The sequence below is a fragment of the Cetorhinus maximus genome, chromosome 3 (assembly GCF_964194155.1).
Source record: "Cetorhinus maximus chromosome 3, sCetMax3.hap1.1, whole genome shotgun sequence".
In the NCBI taxonomy this organism is placed as follows: Eukaryota; Metazoa; Chordata; class Chondrichthyes; order Lamniformes; family Cetorhinidae; genus Cetorhinus; species Cetorhinus maximus.
Window position 1 is genome coordinate 122643945 of NC_135881.1, and position 20874 is coordinate 122664818.

At 44.5% G+C, this 20874-nt stretch overlaps 1 protein-coding gene across 2 annotated transcripts in view; it reads right to left on the bottom strand.

The window, feature by feature from the left end:
- Window positions 1-20874, bottom strand: part of LOC144678872 (rap guanine nucleotide exchange factor 5-like) — a 282112-nt gene that overhangs the window by 168829 nt on the left and 92409 nt on the right. For both annotated transcript variants that reach the window (XM_078538871.1, XM_078538872.1), the window contains exons 8-9: window positions 19683-19759; window positions 9202-9351 (exon numbers count right to left, since the gene is read on the bottom strand). In XM_078538871.1, the coding sequence (XP_078394997.1) occupies window positions 9202-9351; window positions 19683-19759 (227 nt within the window). The remainder of the gene's footprint in view (window positions 1-9201; window positions 9352-19682; window positions 19760-20874) is intronic.

The following is a 20874-nucleotide window of genomic DNA, read 5'->3' on the forward strand; positions in this document are numbered from 1 at the left end:
CCCATTCTCCCGCCTTCTCCCCGTAACCTTTGATCCCCTTACCAATCAAGAACCTATCTATCTCGGTCTTAAATACACTCAATGACCTGGCCTCCACAGCCTTCTGTGGCAATGGATTCCATAGATTCACCACTCTCTGGCTAAAGAGGTTTCTCCTCATCTCTGTTCTAAAAGGTCTTCCCTTTACTCTGAGGCTGTGCCCTCGGGTCCTAGTCTCTCCTACTAATGGAAACATCTTCCCCACGTCCACTCTATCCAGGCCTTTCAGTATTCTGTAAGTTTCAATCAGATCCCCCCTCATCCTTCTAAACTCCATCGAGTATAGACTCAGAGTCCTCAAACGTTCCTCATATGTTAAGCCTTTCATTCCTGGGATCATTCTCGTGAACCTCCTCTGGACCCTCTCCAGGGCCAGCACATCCTTCCTGAGATACGGGGCCCAAAATTGCTCACAATATTCTAAATGTGGTCTGACCAGAGCCTTATAAAGCCTTACCCCTGCTTTTATATTCTAGTCCTCTCGAAATAAATGTCAACATTGCATTTGCCTTCCTAACTACCGACTCAACCTGCAAGTTAACCTTAAGAGAATCCTGGACGAGGACTCCCAAGTCCCTTTGCACTCCAGATTTCTGAATTCTCTCCCCATTTAGAAAATAGCCTATGCCTCTATTCTTCCTACCAAAGTGCATGACCTCACACTTCCCCACGTTGTATTCCATCTGCCACTTCTTTGGTCATTCTCCTAACCTGTCCAAATCATTCTGCAGCCTCCCCACCTCCTCAATACTACCTGTCCCTCCACCTATCTTGGTATCATCTGCAAACTTAGCCAGGATGCCCTCAGTTCCTTCATCTAGATCATTAATGTATAAAGTGAAAAGTTGTGGTCCCAACACTGACCCCTGCAGAACTCCACTAGTCACTGGCCGCCATCCTGAGAAGGACCCCCTTATCCCCACTCTCTGCCTCCTGCCAGACAGACAATCTTCTATCCATGCTAGTACCTTGCCTCTAACACCATGGGCTCTTATCTTACTGAGCAGCCTCCTGTGCGGCATCTTGTCAAAGGCCTTCTGGAAGTCCAAGTAGATAACATCCATTGGCTCTCCTTTGTCTAACCTGCTCGTTACCTCCTCAAAGAATTCTAACAGATTTGTCAGGCATGACCTCCCCTTGATGAAACCATGCTGACTTTGCCCTATTTTACCATGCACTTCCAAGTATTCTGAAATCTCATTCTTAATAATGGACTCTAAAATCTTACCAGCAACTGACGTCAGGCTAATCGGCCTGTAATTTCCCGTCTTTTGCCTCACTCCCTTCTTAAACAGGGGGGTTACATTAGCGATTTTCCAGTCCTCTGGGACCCTCCCTGACTCCAGTGATTCCTGAAAGATCGCCACTAACGCCTCCACTATCTCTTCAGCTATTTCCTTCAGAACTCTGGGGTGTAATCCATCTGGTCCAGGTGATTTATCCACCTTCAGACCTTTCAGTTTTCCTAGCACCTTCTCCTTGGTAATGGCCACCATACTCACCTCTGCCCTCCGACTCTCTTGAACTTTGGGATGTCACTCGTGTCTTCCACTGTGAAGACTGATGCAAAGTACCTATTCAGTTCCTCCGCCATTTCTTTGTTCTCCACTACTACTTCTCCAGCGTCATTTTCCAGTGGCCCGATGTCCACTTTTGCCTCTCTCTTACTCTTTATATATCTAAAAAATCTCTTGCAATCTTCTTTTATATTACTGGCTAGTTTACCCTCATATTTAATCTTCTCCCTCCTTATTTCTTTTTTAGTTGTCCTCTGTTGGTCTTTGTAGGCTTCCCAATCCCCTGGCTTCCCACTGCTCTTCGCCGCATTGTATGCTTTCTCTTTAGCTTTTATGCTGTCCCTGACTTCCCTTGTCAGCCATGGTTGCCTCGTCCTCCCTTTAGTATGCTTCTTCTTCCTAGGGATGAATTTTTGCTGTGTCTCCCAAATTACTCCCAGAAACTCCTGCCATTGCTGTTCCACTGTCTTTCCTGCTAGGCTCATCTCCCAGTCAATTCTGGCCAGCTCCTCCCTCATGCCTCTGTAGTTGCCTTTATTCAACTGTAATACCGTTACATCTGATTCCAGCTTTTTCCTCTCAAATTGCAGGGTAAATTCTATCGTATTATGGTCACTTCCTCCTAAGGGTTCCTTCACCTTAAGCTCCCTTATCAAATCTGCCTCATTACACATCACTAAATCTAGAATTGCCTGTTCCCTAGTGGGCTCCACCACAAGCTGCTCCAAAAAGCCATCTCGTAGACATTCCACAAATTCCTTTTCTTGGGATCCACTACCAACCTGATTTTCCCAGTCTACCTGCATATTGAAATCCCCCATGACCACTGTAACCTTGCTTTTCTTAAGCACCTTTTCTATCTCCTGGTGTATCTTGTGCCCCACATCCTGACTACTGTTCGGAGGCCTGTACATAACTCCCATTATGATTTTTTTACCTTTGCGGTTCCTCAACTCTACCCACACAGATTCTACATCATCTGACCCGACATCATTTCTTGCTATCGATTTAATTTCATTTCTTACTAACAAAGCAACCCCACCCCCTCTGCCAATCTGCCTATCTTTTCGATAGGATGTATATCCTTGGATATTTATCTCCCAGTCCTGATCCCCTTGCAGCCATGTCTCTGTAATGCCCACCACATCATACCTGCCAATTTCAATCTGCGCCACAAGCTCATTTACCTTATTTCATATACTGCGTGCATTCAGATACAACACTTTCAGTCCTGTATTTCCCGTCCCCTTCCTCATTGCCGTCCCTTTATCTGATGTGCTTGAAGTTAGATTCCTAGCCCTTTCCAAACACTCTGTCCTATTTTGTGTTCTGGAGACTTTAATAGCCTCTCCTGGGCTCTCCTTTCTTTTCAGTTTTTTCATAATTTTCCATGAAGTTGAATCCACCCCCCCCAAACGCTGACCTGCTGCTTTGTTTCCCATTAGTCATACTTCTTGGAGTTTTACCCTTCCCTCCACCCCCCACTTTCTAGTTTAAAGTCCTGTTGACTACCCTATTTACCCTTTTCACTAGAACATTGGCCCTAGACCGGTTCAGGTGGAGGCCGTCCCAACCAGACAGATCCCTCTTGTTCCAATACTGATGCCAGTGCCCCACGAAATGGAACCCCTCTTTCCCGGACCACTCCTTTAGCCACGTGTTTACTTCCCTTATTCTCGCGTCCCTATGCCAATATGCATGTGGCTCGGGTAGTAATCCGGAGATTATAACCCTTGAGGACCTGTTACACCCTGCCCCCTCTTCCAAGTCATTAATATAGGTAGTAAATAATTGAGGCCCCAGGACTGATCCTTGTGGAACTCCACTAGTTACGTCTTTCCAACCTGAAAAAAACCCATTAATCCCAACTCTCTGTCTTCTGTGTGTTAACCAGTCCTCAGTCCATGCTAATACATTACCCCCAATACCGTGAACTCCTGTCTTGTGCAATAACCTTTTATGTGGCGCCTCATCGAATGCCTTCTGGAAATCCAAATACACTACATCTACCAGTTCCCCTTTATCAACTCTGCTTGTTATATCCTCAAAGAACTCTAGCAAATTTGTCAAAAATGATTTCCCTTTCACAAAACCATGTTGACTCTGTTTGATTGCATTAAGCTTTTCTAAATGTCTTGCTATTTCTTCTTTAATAATGGACTCTAGCATTTTCCCAACAACAGATGTTAGGCTGACTGGCCTATAGTTTCCTGCTTTTTGTCTCCCTCCCTTCTTGAACAGGGGCATCACTTTAGCGGTTTTCCAATCCCCTGGGACCCTCCCAGAATCCAGTGAGTTCTGGAATATTTTGACCAATGTCTCCACCGTCTCTGCAGTCCTTTAAAACCCTTGGATGCATGCCATCAGGTCTTGGTGACTTGTCTGCCTTTAGTCCCATTAGTTTGTCAAATACTTTGTCCCTCGTGATAGAGACTGTTACAAGATCTTTCCTCCCACTAGCTCCTTGCTTATCTGATATCTTTGGGATGTTTATAGTGCCCTCCATCGTGAAGATTGATGCAAAATTTTGGTTTAAATTATCTGCCATTTTCCTGTTCCCTGTTATCAATTCTTCAGTCGCATATTCATGAAGGCATAGAACTTCGTGCATTTTGCCCGGGAGCAGGCAAACCAGGAAGCAAGAGCATCAGGATTTGCGTGGATCTCAGGTTTTCCACAGGTGCAAGGTGCCATCGATTGCACTCATGTGCTGCTTAAATCTCCATGGCAACAAGCAGTCAACCACATCAGCCGCCAGGGCTACTAATCACTCAATGTTCAGCTGGTCTGTGACCGCAGCAAATGCATCCTGCAGGTCTGTATGTGATTCCCCGGGAGATTGAGCTGCCCTACACCCCTCTCACGTTGACACTGATGGAGGCTAACTATGGCACCAGCGATGGAGTTCAGCCTGCACAACAGTGCAGGACCAATGTCCTGGAGCAAGGTCTCCAGGGCAGCTGCCATCCTACCAGTGTTGACCTCGATGCATTGGCATGCCGGCGCCATCATGTTAGACTGAAGGCGGACAGACTCCTCCATCGTGCCTTACAATCTGAGGAGTGCAGCGGACATCCCTTCCTGATGTTCCCAAGCTTGCCTTTGCAGCTCCAGCAACTGTGACATGACCGAGTCCAGGCGCTCCTCATCTGACTCGGACTCAGCATATTTCTGGCCTCCGGCAGTTCTCTGAGTGCCGGAAGCCTGGGAAGTCCCTGTCGCCACCTGCTGTGGATCAGACAGTGCGATATGCTCTCCAGATTGTGATCCTGAGGCTACTCTAGAGCTAGGTTCCATCGAGGTTTGTATCTATGCGCTGGTGGAGGGTATGGGTGAGCGCTGTGATGGGTCTTCAATTAGGGTGTCATCAGATTCCTCTTCCAAGGTGTCTTTGGGGCTTGAGTCGAGGGCCTGGCTCATGGACTCCCTCGGCTGCTTCCCAGATGTGCCTGAAAAAGAGATAATTAGTGCATGGCAGGGGACTGCGGAACAGGGGAATTGACTCGCAGCATTGTTGTCTGATGGATGTTGCACTGCTGGATTCTCAATTGGTTGAGCATCATCTTCCTCACTGTCAACACAGGAACAGTCCAGATCATCACCAGCCAGCTGGATGACTCTATTCTCAAACTCTGTAAGGACCATGATATCAGGCATTCCTCCACCAGTCTGTGATCTCTCCCTTTTGTTGTATGTCAGCTTGTCCTGCATGAATAGAGATGGAGTGTAAGCAGGACGCCTGCCAGGCCAGATAATAAGGATGCCTGGCATATGTGGGTGGTGAGTGGCGCCATGGACGGGATGAGGGTATGATGTGCAGGTCAGATGAAAGCGTATGTGAGAGAGTAAATGGTGATGTCCCTTTATTTGGCAGTGAGTGAGATTCCTGTGGATGTCCGAAGGGTTTTGTGGGTGTGTGAGCTGAGTATGATGAGAAGGGTGACTTACCCTGGTGGAATGGAAGAGGTCATTCATCCTCTTCCTGCATTGGATGGCTGTCCTCTTTTGCAGGACATTGGCGCTGACCACTGCTGCCACCATCTCCCATGCTTGATTGGTCACCTTGCTTGCTGGTCTTCGCCCAGAGTAGGGGTGGTGGACTTCACGGTGGACCTCCAGGGGTGCTGGAGGGCAGCCTCGCTAAATTTGGAGGCAGCATATTTCCTCCTTTTGACAGCCCTCAGTTCCCAGCAGCTTCCTATCCCTTGGAGAGTGCTAGCTCTGTGCAGGGTCGGCCTTTAAATACGGCGCCCGGTTTACTGAAGGCCTGAGGTGACGGCAGGGCGGGCGAATTAGAGGACGCCCCTTCAGTGACCCAGCGTGTTTCCCTGGAATGCATTATTAATAAGGCTGGGCACGCCGGGCAGGGGACAATACGACGAGAAATACCGTCATTGTGGCCGGCGGGTAAAACGTCCTTTTTCCCGCCCACTATCACTCTTAGTGCAAATCTGGGACGATTCCACACACTATACAATTGCAAGCATTTTCTTCCTTTAGAAAGCCACATGCCCAACTTTGCTGATGATGTAAAAATGGGCAGCATTGTAGGCAGTCTAGATGGAAGTGTAAAATTACAGAGATATTGAGAGATTAATTGAATGTGCAAAACATTAGCAAACAGATTTTGAAGTAGACAAATGTGAGGTTATTCACTTTGGTCCTGAAGAGAATAGAACAGGATACTTTCTAAAAGGTGAAAAGCTAGAAATAGTGGAAGTCCAAAGTGGCTTGGGATTCCTTTACATAAATCATTAAAATGTCATTGACAGGTATAGAAAATAATCAAGGAGGCTAATGGAATGCTGACCTTTCTATCTCTAGGACTAGCATACAAGGGGGTACACAAATGCTTCAGCTCTACAAAGCTCTAATTAGACCATATCTGTTGTACTGTCATCAGTCTGGACATCATGCCTTAGGAAGAAAATATTGGCTTTGAAGTGAGTGTGGCCTAGGTTTACTAGAATGGTAACTGGACTCTATGGTTAAATTGCGAGGAGCGATTACACAACTAGGCCTGTATTGTCTGGAATTTAGAAGGTTAAGGGGTGATGTGATTAAAGCTATCAAGGTATTAAGAGAAACAGGTAGGGTAGATAGAAACTATATCCACTGCTTGGGCAGTCTAGGACTAGGGGGTATAGTCTGAAAATTAGAGCCAGACCTATAGGGAATAAAATTAGGAAACACTTTGACATGCAGAGGGTGGTGGAAATTTGGAACTTTCTTCAAACAGCAATTGATGTTAAATCAATTATTAACTATAAAACTGAGATTGATGGACTTTTGTTAACCAAAGGTATTCAGGGCAAGGTGAATATATCAAGTTATCAAGAATATATCAAGCCATAATTTTACTGAATGGTGGAACAATCTAAACAGGCTAAATGGCTGCCTTCGTTTCCTTTGTTCCATGTATTACATATCATGCATGAACTATGATCAAACCCATCTCACTCAGGACCCCACTGCACTGCCCAATTCCACCCATATTTTATCTGTTGCCTAGCAACAGCTGGAAACGTATTTCATGCTACACTGCCTGCTTTGAGTTTTTTGCTCAAATTTGCATACCCAGTTTTAAACTCATTGACTTCAATACTACCCTCCTATGATGGGCAGCAAGAAGTTGGGATGGTAAATCCTTAAAAATGTGAAACACGACCCTTGATAAGGGTCCACTGCTGCCATTTTCTACAACAGGTAACTAAGCACGCAATGTCTTGGAGAGGTGGGACACTTCATTAACATATTCACATCAGGCTTCCAAAGTGCAAATTGGAGCCTGATTTCAATTTAAGCATTGCTAGCTAAATTTTCCAAGGCTCAGGAAACCTGGCAGTGTGGGACCTACTGGTTAAGTTCCTTTTTATAGCAGTCCTTCTGGGCCAGGAGGAGGAGGAGGAGTATATCTCGCAGTCACAGACCTCCCTCCAACTCCCAAGAACCACTCACTGTTCGCCCCCCTCCCTACACCATGACAAGACTAACTCCCTTGTTCCACTCAGTGCTCGATCGGGGGACCCGGTATCAATGGGTGAGGGGGGGCCACCGAAAGCCATTCCCTTTGCTTCTGATACCCTGCCACCTGCCCTGTTGCCGGTGCTCACCCCCTCCCCCACCCCCGCCCATCATCCCACCCTACTTGCCTCTCTCCAGGGATCCAGTGACAATCTTGAGTGAAGGCTACGGTGTATCACTGACAGCAGCCACCGTGCCTGGTGGTGCTGCCAGTTCTGGGGGTGGATTCCTGCCCTATTGAGGACTTTGTGCGTCTGGTAACTTTTAGCTTCTCCCAGCTTTTTCATTAATAAAATGTTGCTTCATTTTACATCTTGTACTTTGACATGTTAACTTGTTAATTTAAAAAAGAACCTTCCAGTGTGCTGTTAAATTGAAATACAGAAAGTCAAACCTCTGATGTAACTTGCAGATTCCAAGGTGAGAAAAAATCTAATCTTTTTAAAAAAAGTTAGTCTGTCAGGAGGCCCGATGCTGTCCAGGTAAGTGCCTGATTACCTGGTAATTACATCAGGCCTCCTGGAGATAAGTGACACAGGGTTCCCACCAGTATTCCACCCAGTGGAGAAGACCGCTGTGCCAACACTAAATTCCACCCCTGTCTCTCCTCCTCTTTCCTCACACTTATCCCTTTAAATTGCATCCTATAATTTTGCTAACTGTCTATATCTTGCTGAGGTCTTTTAGAGCTCTTAGAGTTTCCCAAGCCCTTTACCTTTGCATATGTTCAGATTGTGATCCTTGTACAAATCATCTATATGTTTGGAAAACAAAAGTGGAACCAATGCTGAACCCTGGGGTTCACAACAGCCAACCCTTCTCTAGTCTGAGTAATACCCATTTACCTTAACTTTTTTTCTGTTTGTTAAACCACATTTATATCCAGGTTTTTTTTGTACCAGTTCTAAATTTTAAAGAAAGAACTTGCAACTGTGTACTGCCTTTCATGACTTCAGGATGTCTTAAAGTGCTTCACAGTCATTAAGTACTGTAATCACTGGTGTATTATAGGAAACCACAACAACCAAATTGTGTACAACAAGATTCCAAAGCAGCAATGAGTTAAATGACAAGGTAATCTGAATTGATGGCAGTGGTTCAGGGATAAGTGTTGGCCAATCCACTGGGAAGACTTAGCCCTGAGTGCCTACAACCCTGCTCTCTAACTATCTACTAAGAGATGCATGAAAACTGGATGGCACTCCTAAATATTATTCTCTCCCTGATGGTGGGGAGGGAATTGTCTTTCACTTGCTGTCTCTCCCTGATGTAACATCTGGGTTCAGTAAGTTAGCATGCTTGAGGAATCAGTGCAGCATAACAAACTGACATGTTTAATAAGGCACAGTCCGCCGCTCCCACAAAAGGGGAAATGTTTTGGAAAAAAACTAGGAAACTGCATTTAATATTTGGTGTTTTTCAGTTGCTGTCTGAGAGTCAAAACAGAAAAGTCTATTGTCTTTTTGATACAGACTGTAATGACGTAAAGAATTTCCCAGTGAAACAGTGACAAGCCCAATATAACCCAACAAAACTGCACTGTGTTCCAATTAACAAGCTGAATATGAATGCTGTCCATGTCGTATGCAACTGTAAAAATGAGATCTTAATAAGGGCTCACCTTTGAAATCCTGCTGAAATTCTCTTGGACCACTGGCTGAATGTGGCAATTATCTTCAGTTAGAATGACATGAGCTGCAGTTGACTGTTTCTGGACTAATTCAATGCCATCAAAATCATCTTCCTCCCTGATACTGCACACTAGTCCACCCTGGATAGGAAAGGGAAGAGCAAACAGATATCTTAATCCACAATCCCAAGGCATGCAGCTTGAACTTGACTACCCATACTGCTAGGAATACAGCTACAGATCACCAGAAAATATCCCAGCACTGTAACTTCAGAGCATTCTGTCATGTCTGAATATCTGTAATACTGTCACACAGATATTTCTTCTTTAAAAACAGAAGCATTGTCAGTCACATCTTCCCTGGGAAGCAAATACACAATCTAATAGTATAGTCTGATGCCTTACTCAGTTGTCTTATTTTCTACTGTCGAACCTCTTTCCTGTAAATGTACAAGGGCAGTACATCATTCAAAACCCCTGGGAAAAGTTGACCAAGCAGCATTCTGGGGAGGGAAATGAACTGAAGCCCTTCAAAATAATTAATTGCTGTAAAAATATGCCATTTGCCCAAGCAAATTGTCTGTGAAATATTTACTCTTATGCAATCCATTTTTTGCTTCCTACTCTGCCCTTTGAGAAAAGTAACAGTATCCGTGGGAGTCAGTTATTGTGAAAGTACTTTCTTGGCATTCGTCCAGTCTTTTATCTAAAATAGCAGTGTCATCACTCAGGACTGATTCACAAAAACCATCAGAAGACAACATGAAAGTGAAACCCTGAAACATGGTAAGATTTTGAAAACATTGCAATGGATTTCCCCCATGGACCAGAGCAGACACTGGCCTGCTGACATCCATTTTGCTGTCCAGGCCTCATTTGTATCGAGACCGTGGGCTATGGCCAGAGTTCCGGGTGATACGCCTGAGAGTTATAATCGAACCTGGAATGAATGTTGCAAGAATCGCAGGTAACAGTGCATCCTGCCAATAGAAAGCAGAGACAATGCAGAGGTCAGCCGTGGGCAAAGAGCCTCAGGACTCGGCAGTGGCGGGGGGGGGTTTCTGTTCTAAAAAGAGTAATGCTGGATGAACTTCTCAGGCATCAGGTGCAGCACTGACATTAATAGTCAGGCTTTCTGGTGCATCACATTGTCTATCATTCACCTGTGACTTGTAAACCTTAACCATGTTGGGGCAGACTCTTCTTTCACCCATCTCACGTTAGGAAGGGTGGAACTCTGGCATTTATGAGTTCTGCTGCAAATCTCGACCATGCCCTCACCCCCACTGCCAACCCCTCCCAAAGAAATACATCAATTTTGCCTCAAAACATAAATCAATATTTCACTTTGTGCTTAAGCTAGCTATATCACTAAGTGTTTGTGAATTATAGTTCATGAATTTCATACCTCAAGCATCCTGATTCATTGATTTAATTGCAACATGTTGAGAGAAATTTCCCTGGAGTTCTCACGTTATAACTTCATTGGAATACCAGAGAAATCCTGGAGAAATAGCAGCAGTTGGGAGAAACCCTATGGAAGTTCCACCCATTTGTGTTTTTACTGTTTCCAACATTTCCCTTTACGTTAGGGATGGGTAATGGAAGAAAAATATTCTGGGTATTCTACATGTGAGCTGCCTCACTGCTCTCCAGAAGATACAAGCTGTTAGTTAAAAATTCAGTAAGTGAGGCACCAAATGGAAGCTGTCAGCTAAACTACAGGGACAAAGGAAGAATCAACAGACAGCTCCAAGTGAACTTTTTGTACTTTGAGCAGCATTAGCAGAGAAGAGTCGTGCGGGCTCAAAACTTTAACTCTGTTTCTCTCTCCACAGATACTGTCGGACCTGCTGAGCTTTTCCAGCATTTTCTGTTTTTATTAGCGGAGATCTTGCCTGTCTGACCATAGCCAAGACATGGCAAATAGCATGGGAAGGCAGGGAAAAATACATGACAACAACTAAACTGAAAAAAAATCTCCTGAGTGTGAAATTCATAGAGACATTTCAGCTATGAGCACCATCTGATTCATCAAGCTTTGCTGTTGCTAGATTGGTGATGGTACAAAAAGGATTGAATAATGAACATCAGTTCTTCACTGAAGAACCCACCTGAGCATCATAAATAAAGAGATCAATAAAATTCACAGTTGGAGACAAGAGCCATTTTAAAGGACCATTCCAAATCACGGTTCATATATTATTAGGAATATAAAAGCAAGTGGTTAATAAAATTAAATAGTCACACTTGAACTGGAGAAACGATTTCAGCTTGATTACTGTTTATTATCAAAAGCATGATGGCCCTGACGTTTCCTCTTCACATCTGTCATTTTGATTGCTCTGGCATTAGTGCATGTATAGGGCTGTGGAAAGGAATGTTTCTACGCTATCTGTATCTGTATTAGCTTGTTTACAATTAACAGGAACACATTCCAGGAAGTAGAAATTACATTCTAGGTCCCATTTCTAACCAGTAAGCATTTGGAACCAGTTGTGATTATGGAGTAGAAGTTAAATTTTGTTGTGCCTGTTTTGCAAGAGCAATGAGGCCCAATTTCGGGGGCCAATGTCCTGCATTCTATCGATGCCTGCAGAACTTCTGATATAAAATTGGGACAGGCCATTTTTCTGGCATCCCTGGCAGCTACCTAAAGCAGGCAAAAAGGCCTGGCTTTTCAGTTACTGATGTGCCAGGAGATGAGTCTGTTAGCACACAGAAAATCCAGGAATAAGTACAGCACATTGCCAGTTACTTTTTTTTATAACAGCCACCGCTCTATATCACTTCCGGGTTTCCCAACCAATTTGCTTGAGCAGGCATGATAGAGGCCCCCAGGAATCAATTTGAACTCTTTGGCCAGAATATAACTCTCGTCAGGCGGGTGCACACCCGATCCAACCAAGCATAAAATGACGCGCGATGACGTCGGGCGAGCTTCCCGACGTCATCGCGCACTCGCGCGATAGTTCGGTCAGCGGGCACGCACAGGAGTCAGCAGTGCGCCCGCTGACAATTAAAAGGCCTATTAAGGCCATTGAATGAAATTGTTCCCTGCCTGTCCAACCTTACGATTGGCAGGCAGGCGAAAAGGCCAAGCGGCCTTTGCAATTTTTAGGAAACCTCATCCACGGGCGTGATAAGGTTTCCAACAGCTATTAAAAATTAAAACATTTCATTAATAACATGTCCCTGTTCATGTGACAGAGTCACATGAGGGAACATGTTTTATAACATTTTAAAAATCTTTATTTTTAATGCATTAAATTCTTCATCTCCCTGAATCAGCTCTGTGCCTCAGGGAGCTTTTCCAGCACGCACCCGCGTGCATGTGCAAACTTGCGCTCTCGCCCTCTTTTCCCATGTTTGAGACTTCATGGGGTCCGGAGTCGATGTTGTGGACTCCCAGGTCAACTCCCTCCTGACTGTATGTCACTGTACTGGTACCTTTGCTGGGTCTGTCTGTCCTGCTGGTGGAACAGGACATACCCAGAGGTGGTGATGGTGGAGTCTGGGACATTCTCTGTAAGATATTATTCCGTGAGGATGACTATGTCAGGCTGTTGCTTGACTAGTCTGTGAGACAGCTCTCCCGATTTTGGCACTAGCCCCCAGATGTTAGTATGGAGGACTATGCGGGGTTGACAGGGCTGAGATTGCCGTTGTTGTTTCCAGTGCCTAGGTCGATGCCAGGTGGTCCATCTGGTTTTGTTCCTTTTTTGTGAATTTGTAGTGGTTTGTTACAACTGAGTGGCTTGCTAGGCCATTTCAGAGGGCATTTAAGAGTGAACCACATTGCTGTGGGTCTGTAGTCAGGCGTAGGCCAGACCAGGTAAAGACGACAGATTTCCTTCCCTAAAGGACATTAGTGACACGACTGAGGACAGTGGAGTCTGCAGCCAATACCTGATTAAAAATGGACCAAACCCTACAGACAATGGGGTTTGCAGACAACTTATCTCCATGTTTCTCCAGAGACATCGAAACCCAATGGGTGTTAGACAGATGTGAAATGAATCCCATTGATCTTCACACTGTCTCACTTTAAGTCGTGCATTAATTGACACTCCTGAAAATTGTATAACTTTGATATGTAAGCATGTAAACTGTCACAAGAACATACAGACATACAGGGCAGAACTTTACATCCCACGGGCCGGCGTGCGTCCGATCCGATCGTCCGTAAAATCGCGCAAGAAGCTTTGGGCGAGCATCCCAACATGATTGCGCACCCGCGTGATATTTTGCTTGGCAAGTGCGCGCAAAAGTCAGAAGTGCGCCCACCGACAATTAAGAAGGCAATTTAAGCCCCTTAATGGCGCAATTGTCTCCGATATTTCGTGGCCTGTCCAATCTTATGGTTGGCGGATGAGCGAATCGGCCAAGTGGCCTTTACATTTTTCATCAAACCTCATCCAAGGGCGGGATGAAATTTCTATTCTGAAATAAAATAAAAATAAGTACCTGTGGACAGCATTTTTATGAGATATATTTTCAGGTTCTTGATTGTGATGCTTGGACATTTTTTTTTGCAGCTTTTTAAACCTTTATTTCATCACTTGAAGGTCTCCAGCTCCCTGAGGCAGCTGTCTGCCTTCAGGGAGCTCTCTCGCAGTGCTCACCCTCACCCGCAGTGACATCATCGCCCACCCTCTTCCTGCTCCCCACCCCAGCAGCACTGAGCTTTTCAGCACACCTTTCCCACTGGCTGGCTGTTAATTGGCCAGTCAGCGTGAAATTGCGATCGGGGGCCAATCACAGTCGACAGTCTGCTTCTCGACCACTCCCAAGCCTGCCAATCGCGCATGCCTGCCAAAGATAAAATTCAGGCCATATATTAGGAACAGGAATAGGCCACTCAGCCCCTTGAGCCTGCTCTACCATTCAATAAAATTATGGCTGATCTGATTGTAACCTCAACTCCACATTCCCCCCTGCCCTCGATAACCTTTCGCCCCCTTGCTTATCAAGAATCTATCTAGCTCTGCCTTAAAAATATTCTAAGACTGCTTCCACCGCCTTTTGAGGAAGAGAGTTCCAAAGACTCATGACCCTCTGAGAGAAAAAAAAATTTCCTCATCTCTGTCTTAAATGGGCGACCCCTTATTTTTAAACAGTGACCTCTAGTTCTAGATTCTCCCATAAGAGGAAACATCCTTTCCACATCCATCCTGTCAAGACATCTCAGGATCTTATATGTTTCAATCAAGTTGTCTCTTAATCTTCTAAACTCCAGTGGATACAAGCCTAACCTGTCCAGCCTTTCCTCATAAGACAACCTGCCATTTCAGGCATTAGTCTAGTAAACATTCTCTGAACCGCTTCCAACACATTTACATCCTTCCTTAAATAAGGAGACCAATACTGTACACAGAACTCCAGATGTGGTCTCATCGATGCCCTGTACAACGGAAGCATAACCTCCCTACTTTTGTGTAATTGGCCCGCCCACATAAAATGGCAGCGCGCAGCCAATAGCGGGCGGTGATCGGCTCCGCGCCTGCCTTTACCCACTTCCGCCCGGCCCGCCCGACATAGGTAACTGCAGCCTATGAATTGTTGGCCTATGAATTTCTCAGCTAGGCTACCTTTGCCCTTTTGGTTTTCCAGCCTACACGTAGCTTAAAATCCCCCATGATAATGGCTGTACCTTTCCAACAAACGCCCATTATTTCCTCCTTTATATGTCATCCTAACTTGTGATTACTGTTAAGGGGCCTGTAAAACACTCCCACAAATGTCTTCTTGCCTTTATCATTTCTCATCTCTACACAAACTGCTTCCACATCCTGGTTTCCTGAACTTAGGTCATTCCTCTCTATTGTATTAATACCATCATTAATTAACAGATCCACCCCTCTACTTTTTCCTAGCTTCCTGTCCTTCCTAAATGTCATGTACCCTTCAATATTCAGGTCCTTATCTATGTCATCCTGCAGCCATGTGTCTCTAGTGGCTTTCAGAGCATAGTTATTTATTTTTATTTGCTCTATCCATTCACCTGTTTTGTTTTGAATGCTACATTATTTCAGGTACAGCGTCTTTAATTTTGTCTTTTTGTTATTTTTGTAACCTCTAGCCTTATCTACTGATTTACTCTTAGATTTGTGCTCTCTGTCCCTTCCAGTAACAGCCTGTTTATCCTTTCCCATAAGAGTACCTTTCTCTCTTGCCTTGTCTCTACTCTTTGATTTATCAGATCTTCCCAAATTTGATCCCTTGCCTCCACTATTTAGTTTAAAACCCTCTCTACTTTCCTAGTTATGTGGCTCGCTAGAACACTTGTACCAGCATGTTTAAGTTCGCAGACCATCCCAGCAGTACAACCCCCACTTTCCCCAGTACTCATGCTCATGCCCCACAAACTGGAACCCACTTCTCCCACACTTTAAGCCATGCATTCATCTCTCTAATTTTATTTACCCTATGACAAGTTGCATGTGGCTAAGGTAATAATCCAGAGATTATTACCTTTGAAGTTCTGCTTTTTAATTTAGTGCCTAGATCCTCATATTCCCTATGCAAAACCTCTTTCCTAGTCTTACCTATGTCTTTGGTACCTACATGGGCCATGATGACTAGTTCCTTCCCCTTCCCCTGCAGGTACATCTCCAGCCCTGAGCAAATATCTCAAACCCTGGCACCAGGCAGGCAACATAGCCATCTGGACTCATGCTCACAACTGCAGAGAACAGTATCTATCCCCCTGACTATGCTGTCTCCTATCACTACCACATTCCTCTTCCCTTCCCTAACTCGAATGGCATCCTTCACCATGGTGCCATGGTCAGTCTCCTCATCACCTTGCAGTTCTCCTCCTCAAACACACAGGTAGCAAGCACCTCGTACCCATTGGACAAAGTCAGGGGCTGAGGCTCCTCCGTCACTACATGCTTGTTCCCCTTACCTGCCTGACCCACAGTCACATCCTCCTGCCCTGACCATTTACCAACTCTAAAGTTCTGCCTAATCTAAGGGGAGTGAATGGCTCCTGGAATAAAGTGTCCAGGTAACTCTTCCCCTCCCTAATGCCCCTCAATGTCCACAACTCATGCTCCAGCTCAGCAACTGGGAGTCTAAGGTGCCTAAGCTGCAGACGCATTCTGATGATACGGTTGCCCAGGGTTGCAGTGTATTCCACAGATTCCCACATGCTGCAGTTACATCACACCATCAGCCCAGCCACTTCAGTCCAACCTTACTTAATTAGTAAACTTGGACTATCAATCACCTTATCAACTATGCCTAGTCTCTTTCAAAACAACTGGCCAACATGGAACAGTGCTCTGAGCAAAAAGCAGTTCCCAAGGCCTCTATAGAGCTATCTAAATCAGTGAAATTCTGTTGCAGCCCATGACCTTCCCTGCTGCACCAGTGCCAAGTCTGGCAATCACTCCAAATGGTTAGACCTGGATTCCTTTAGCTGATAACTGATTAACCCAATATCTGGCCAGACAAAAACTCTAATTCTACCTCCCATGTTTTTTATAGTGCTGGAGACAACTGCCCAATATGGAGGCAGTCTAGGAAAGCTTGATGGCATTGGAAGTTGGAGTCAGGGAATTACAAGTATCCTTCTAACCTTCCTGTTGTTACTCCCAAGTTCAAGCATCTTGGCAGCGAACTATCTGTCCTCTACTACTAGGCGACTCCTTTTTTTCAAATTTTGCAACCTCCAGTTTATATTTTAATGGAAGGGGATGAAGAGCCTGGTAAACAATGCAAGGAGGAGGAGTGCTTTCACAGGTCCAAGTGCAGATATGTTAACCGCCTGCTAAAGCCTTCTCCCGGGGAATCCCCTGCTTCTGCTGTTATGGGGGTGGGCTTATGATGGTCATTTTGATTGTGGACATCATGGACGTGAAATTCTTCAGGACTCGTACATGATAACTTCACTACTTGTGCCGATCCTCTGGAGATTTTTTTCCAACTCCAACACTGAAGTTATGCCGGAGGACCAGAAGACCCACGCAGAAATTCACCATCACCCACCTTGGGAATTATGGGCAGGATTTTGCCCTTGGTGGGGGTGCTTGGCAGGGGTGGGGCGGGAAGCCAACCACTGCCCATGATCGGCTCCGCAGCGCGATTTTACGCGGGCGGGCCAATTAAGGCCCGCCCTGTGTGGATCGTGAGTGACAGCACTGAGCACTGCCTGTGCAGGTGGCGGGAGGGAGAGCATACATCACCCACACGCCCAGCGTAATATTCTGCCCTATGTGTTCCTTTATCCTGCCCAGGATGGATATGTTTGTATGCAAGGGGTTTGTGTTTTCTAACTTACAGAGTGATTGTCCCTATTAAATGATTTTATCAGCAAGTTTCTGTGAGTTTTAAAATAAAGAGCATTATTTATTATCACACATTTACCCCGGATGTTTAAAACACAATGTCTCTCTCATACTATCACACACGCAAAGGTTAGATATAGAATGAAGGTAAAATAAAATGGTTACAACGTTTACTTATTTCCATGCCTTTTGTGGCAGACCTGTAGTTTCTTAGTTGAAGTTGATGCGTTAGTTGACGTGAACGTCTTGTAAAGCAGAGGATTCTCAGTAATCTGCGAGGCTTCTTGTAGTCGAACCTCCAGGATGTTGGTTCTCATGCGGGTGAACTTGAAATTTGAACAGGTTGGAGGGAGACCTTATCCCAATTTCAAGGTTTTGCTGTTTATTACTTTGGCCACTTGGATGACTTGCAGTGGGTTTGATGGCTTATGGTGGAACTCCCTTTGCATGTAGTTTCTTGCTGAATTTTGAAAATGGACAATCAAATGGCTTCTCATTATGTGACTTTTACAAGTTTTAACTCATTTTTCCAAAAAAAGGGTGGTATGTTGATTACAGATGCTGTGCTATTGTTGAACACCTTGAGAGTTTGAGACAGCCAGTGTCTGTGTGTTTGAATGAGCCATTCAATTTGAAATTACCCTTTTGAAATAGTTTCAGGAAAGGCATTGATACAACATCAGTCTAGAATGTTCTTTCTTAAGACAAGGGAGTGATTTCAATCCACAAAGGAAGTCAGGTGATCCTTGGGCAGCCTTTTGCAGCCTTTTGTTCAGTTTTTAAAAATATAAAGCATTGACAGAAAGTTCATAACATACTGGAAAATGACATTTTCCAGGAAAAGACTTTTGATAAAAGCTACAATCTAAAATTCCTTGGATTGGGTTTCCAGCACTCCTTCTGGTCCAAAGGCAGAATGTCTGAGGAATTTCAGGACCAATGGGCAGGATTTTCCCATTGGTGAGTGGGGGGGGCCGAACCCGCTCGATGACACGTAAAATGACGCGGGGTGACGTCAGGCAGAACCCCCGACGTCACCGCACCCCATTTAAATTTCCGGTAGGCGGGGGCACAGCAAAATCAGCTGTGCGCCCACCGACCTGTCAATGGCCAATTGAAGCCATTGACAGAATCAATTAAGTAATTAAAGGACCTGCCCGTCCAACCTTAAGGTTGGTGGGCAGGCCAGGAGCCCCGGCGCGAATTAGAAAATGTGTGAAACCTCATCCACCGGCGGGATGAGATTTTAAAAAATTTTATTAAAGCTTTTGTAAAAATTATGGACATGTCCCTACTCATGTGACAATGTCACATAAGGGGACATGTCAGGAATTTTTTTTTCTATTTTTAATTTTTTGTCACAGAACAGCCGATCTCCCTGAGGAAGCACTTAGCCTCAGGGAGATGGGTGCGCTCTTTCGTGCGCATGTGTGAAAGAGCGCACTCTCAATTTAGGGAATCCTCCCCCTGCTCGCACAGCATTCCCGTGCGGACCTTGCGCTGGGCAGGCCTTAATTGGCCCACCCATGTAAAATGGCACCGCGCCCCCGATCAGGGGCGCCAATTGGAGACGCGCCCGCCATTCAACTTTCCCCAACCGACGGGGGGAAAATCCTGCCCAATATGTTTTTGATATAAAATCAGATTCAGAATTCTATGGATTAATTCATCAAGGTCCAGCATCTTTGTTAACTTGCTGGAGAAAAAAGACTGGAATTGCTGGACAAGGTATGCTAATCCGATCCCCGAAAATGATAGACCATCTATCTAGGCTTTATCAGGGGTTCATTCCGAACCATCTGGTTCAATAAGGAAATCAGCCATTTGTAGCTGGTCTGGACTACATGTGACTCCAGGTCCAAACAATATGGATGATGAAGTAGCCTAGTAAACCATTCAGTTTTGCAATTAAAGATGGACAACAAATGCTGGCCTAGCCTGCATCCCACGAAAGAATAAAAATGACAGACTTGTCTTTTCTTCTCCCCACAGATATAAAAAATAGAGTTGACAAGGACAAAATTCCAAAAAAACAGCAGATGTAGCTCCTCCCGCAACATTCAATATAACAAATTAGATATGTGTCACTGTTCAACATAGCAGCACATGGTGGCGTGTGCCGCATTAATTATGCGGTTGATAAAGATCAAGCAACTCATTGCTATGCAGTAAATGTACCTTATTTCTCTTGATATTATTCACACAGCCTTTCAAATCAACTTGCTTGATATCACTTCTGTTCTCTTCTCCACACGCTGAAAAAAAAATCCATAAATTTATCATTGCCTGAGCAAGGATTGTATCACGAGATAGTTTATTGTTAGGAAAAGCACAGGAAATGTTTGTGAACCACTTTCCAATTCTTTTCTGAAAGCTGTCCACAATATAAATCATGCATTTTACCTCCAGGAGAGATTTCAAAATGTGTTGCATTTTTGCCTTCAGGTAACATTAATATTCTTTTCACCTAATTCTATACAAAATATTATATATTATTGGCATCACTGGCAAGGCCACTATTTAGTTCCGAACCTTAGTTGTCCTTGAGAAGGTGGTAGTGGGTCCATGTGGTAATGGTGTGTACCACATTCCACAGTGCTATAAGGTAGGGAATTCCTGGCAGATATCAATGAAGGAACAGTGATGATTGTCGAAGGATTCTGATGAAAGGTCATTGACCTGAAATGTTAACTCTGTTTCTCTTGCCACCGATGCTGCCAGACCCTATTGAGTATTTCCAGCATTTTCTGTTTTTATTACCTGAGTTCAATTATTGTTTATCAAGAATCTCATTGATGCAAAAATACACTGTCTAGATTCTGGTCTACATCTGAATTGTTAATTTATTTCTCCCCTTTTTTTTTGCTGCTGAAAGACATGCTGTGTATTTCAACAACAACTTGCATTTATGCAGCACCTTTAATGTAGTAAAGTGTCCCAAAGCACCTTGTAAGAACATTATTAAAGAAAATTTGACACTGAGCGTGTAAGGAGATATTAAGGTGGGTGTGCAAAAGGTTAGTCAAAGAGGCGGGTTTTAAGGTGCATCTTAAAGGAGGAAAGGGAGCTGGAGAGACGGAAAGGTTTGGGGAGGGAATTCTAGAGCTTAGGACCTCAGCAGCTGGAAGCATGGCCATCAATGGTGGTGTGAAAAAAACTGGGGATGTGCAAGAGGTCAGAATTGGAATGATGCAGAATTTCCAGCATTTTTTGTGTCTATTTCAGTTTCCAACATTTAAAGTTTTTTTTTCTCTGTTATCTCTCCATCTGTTTTTTATATGTGCAGTTCAGAGAGAGGTATATACATATAAATTTTGACCTTTATGCAGACAATATACATGAAATCATTTTTAAGGAAGCAGCTGGTTTA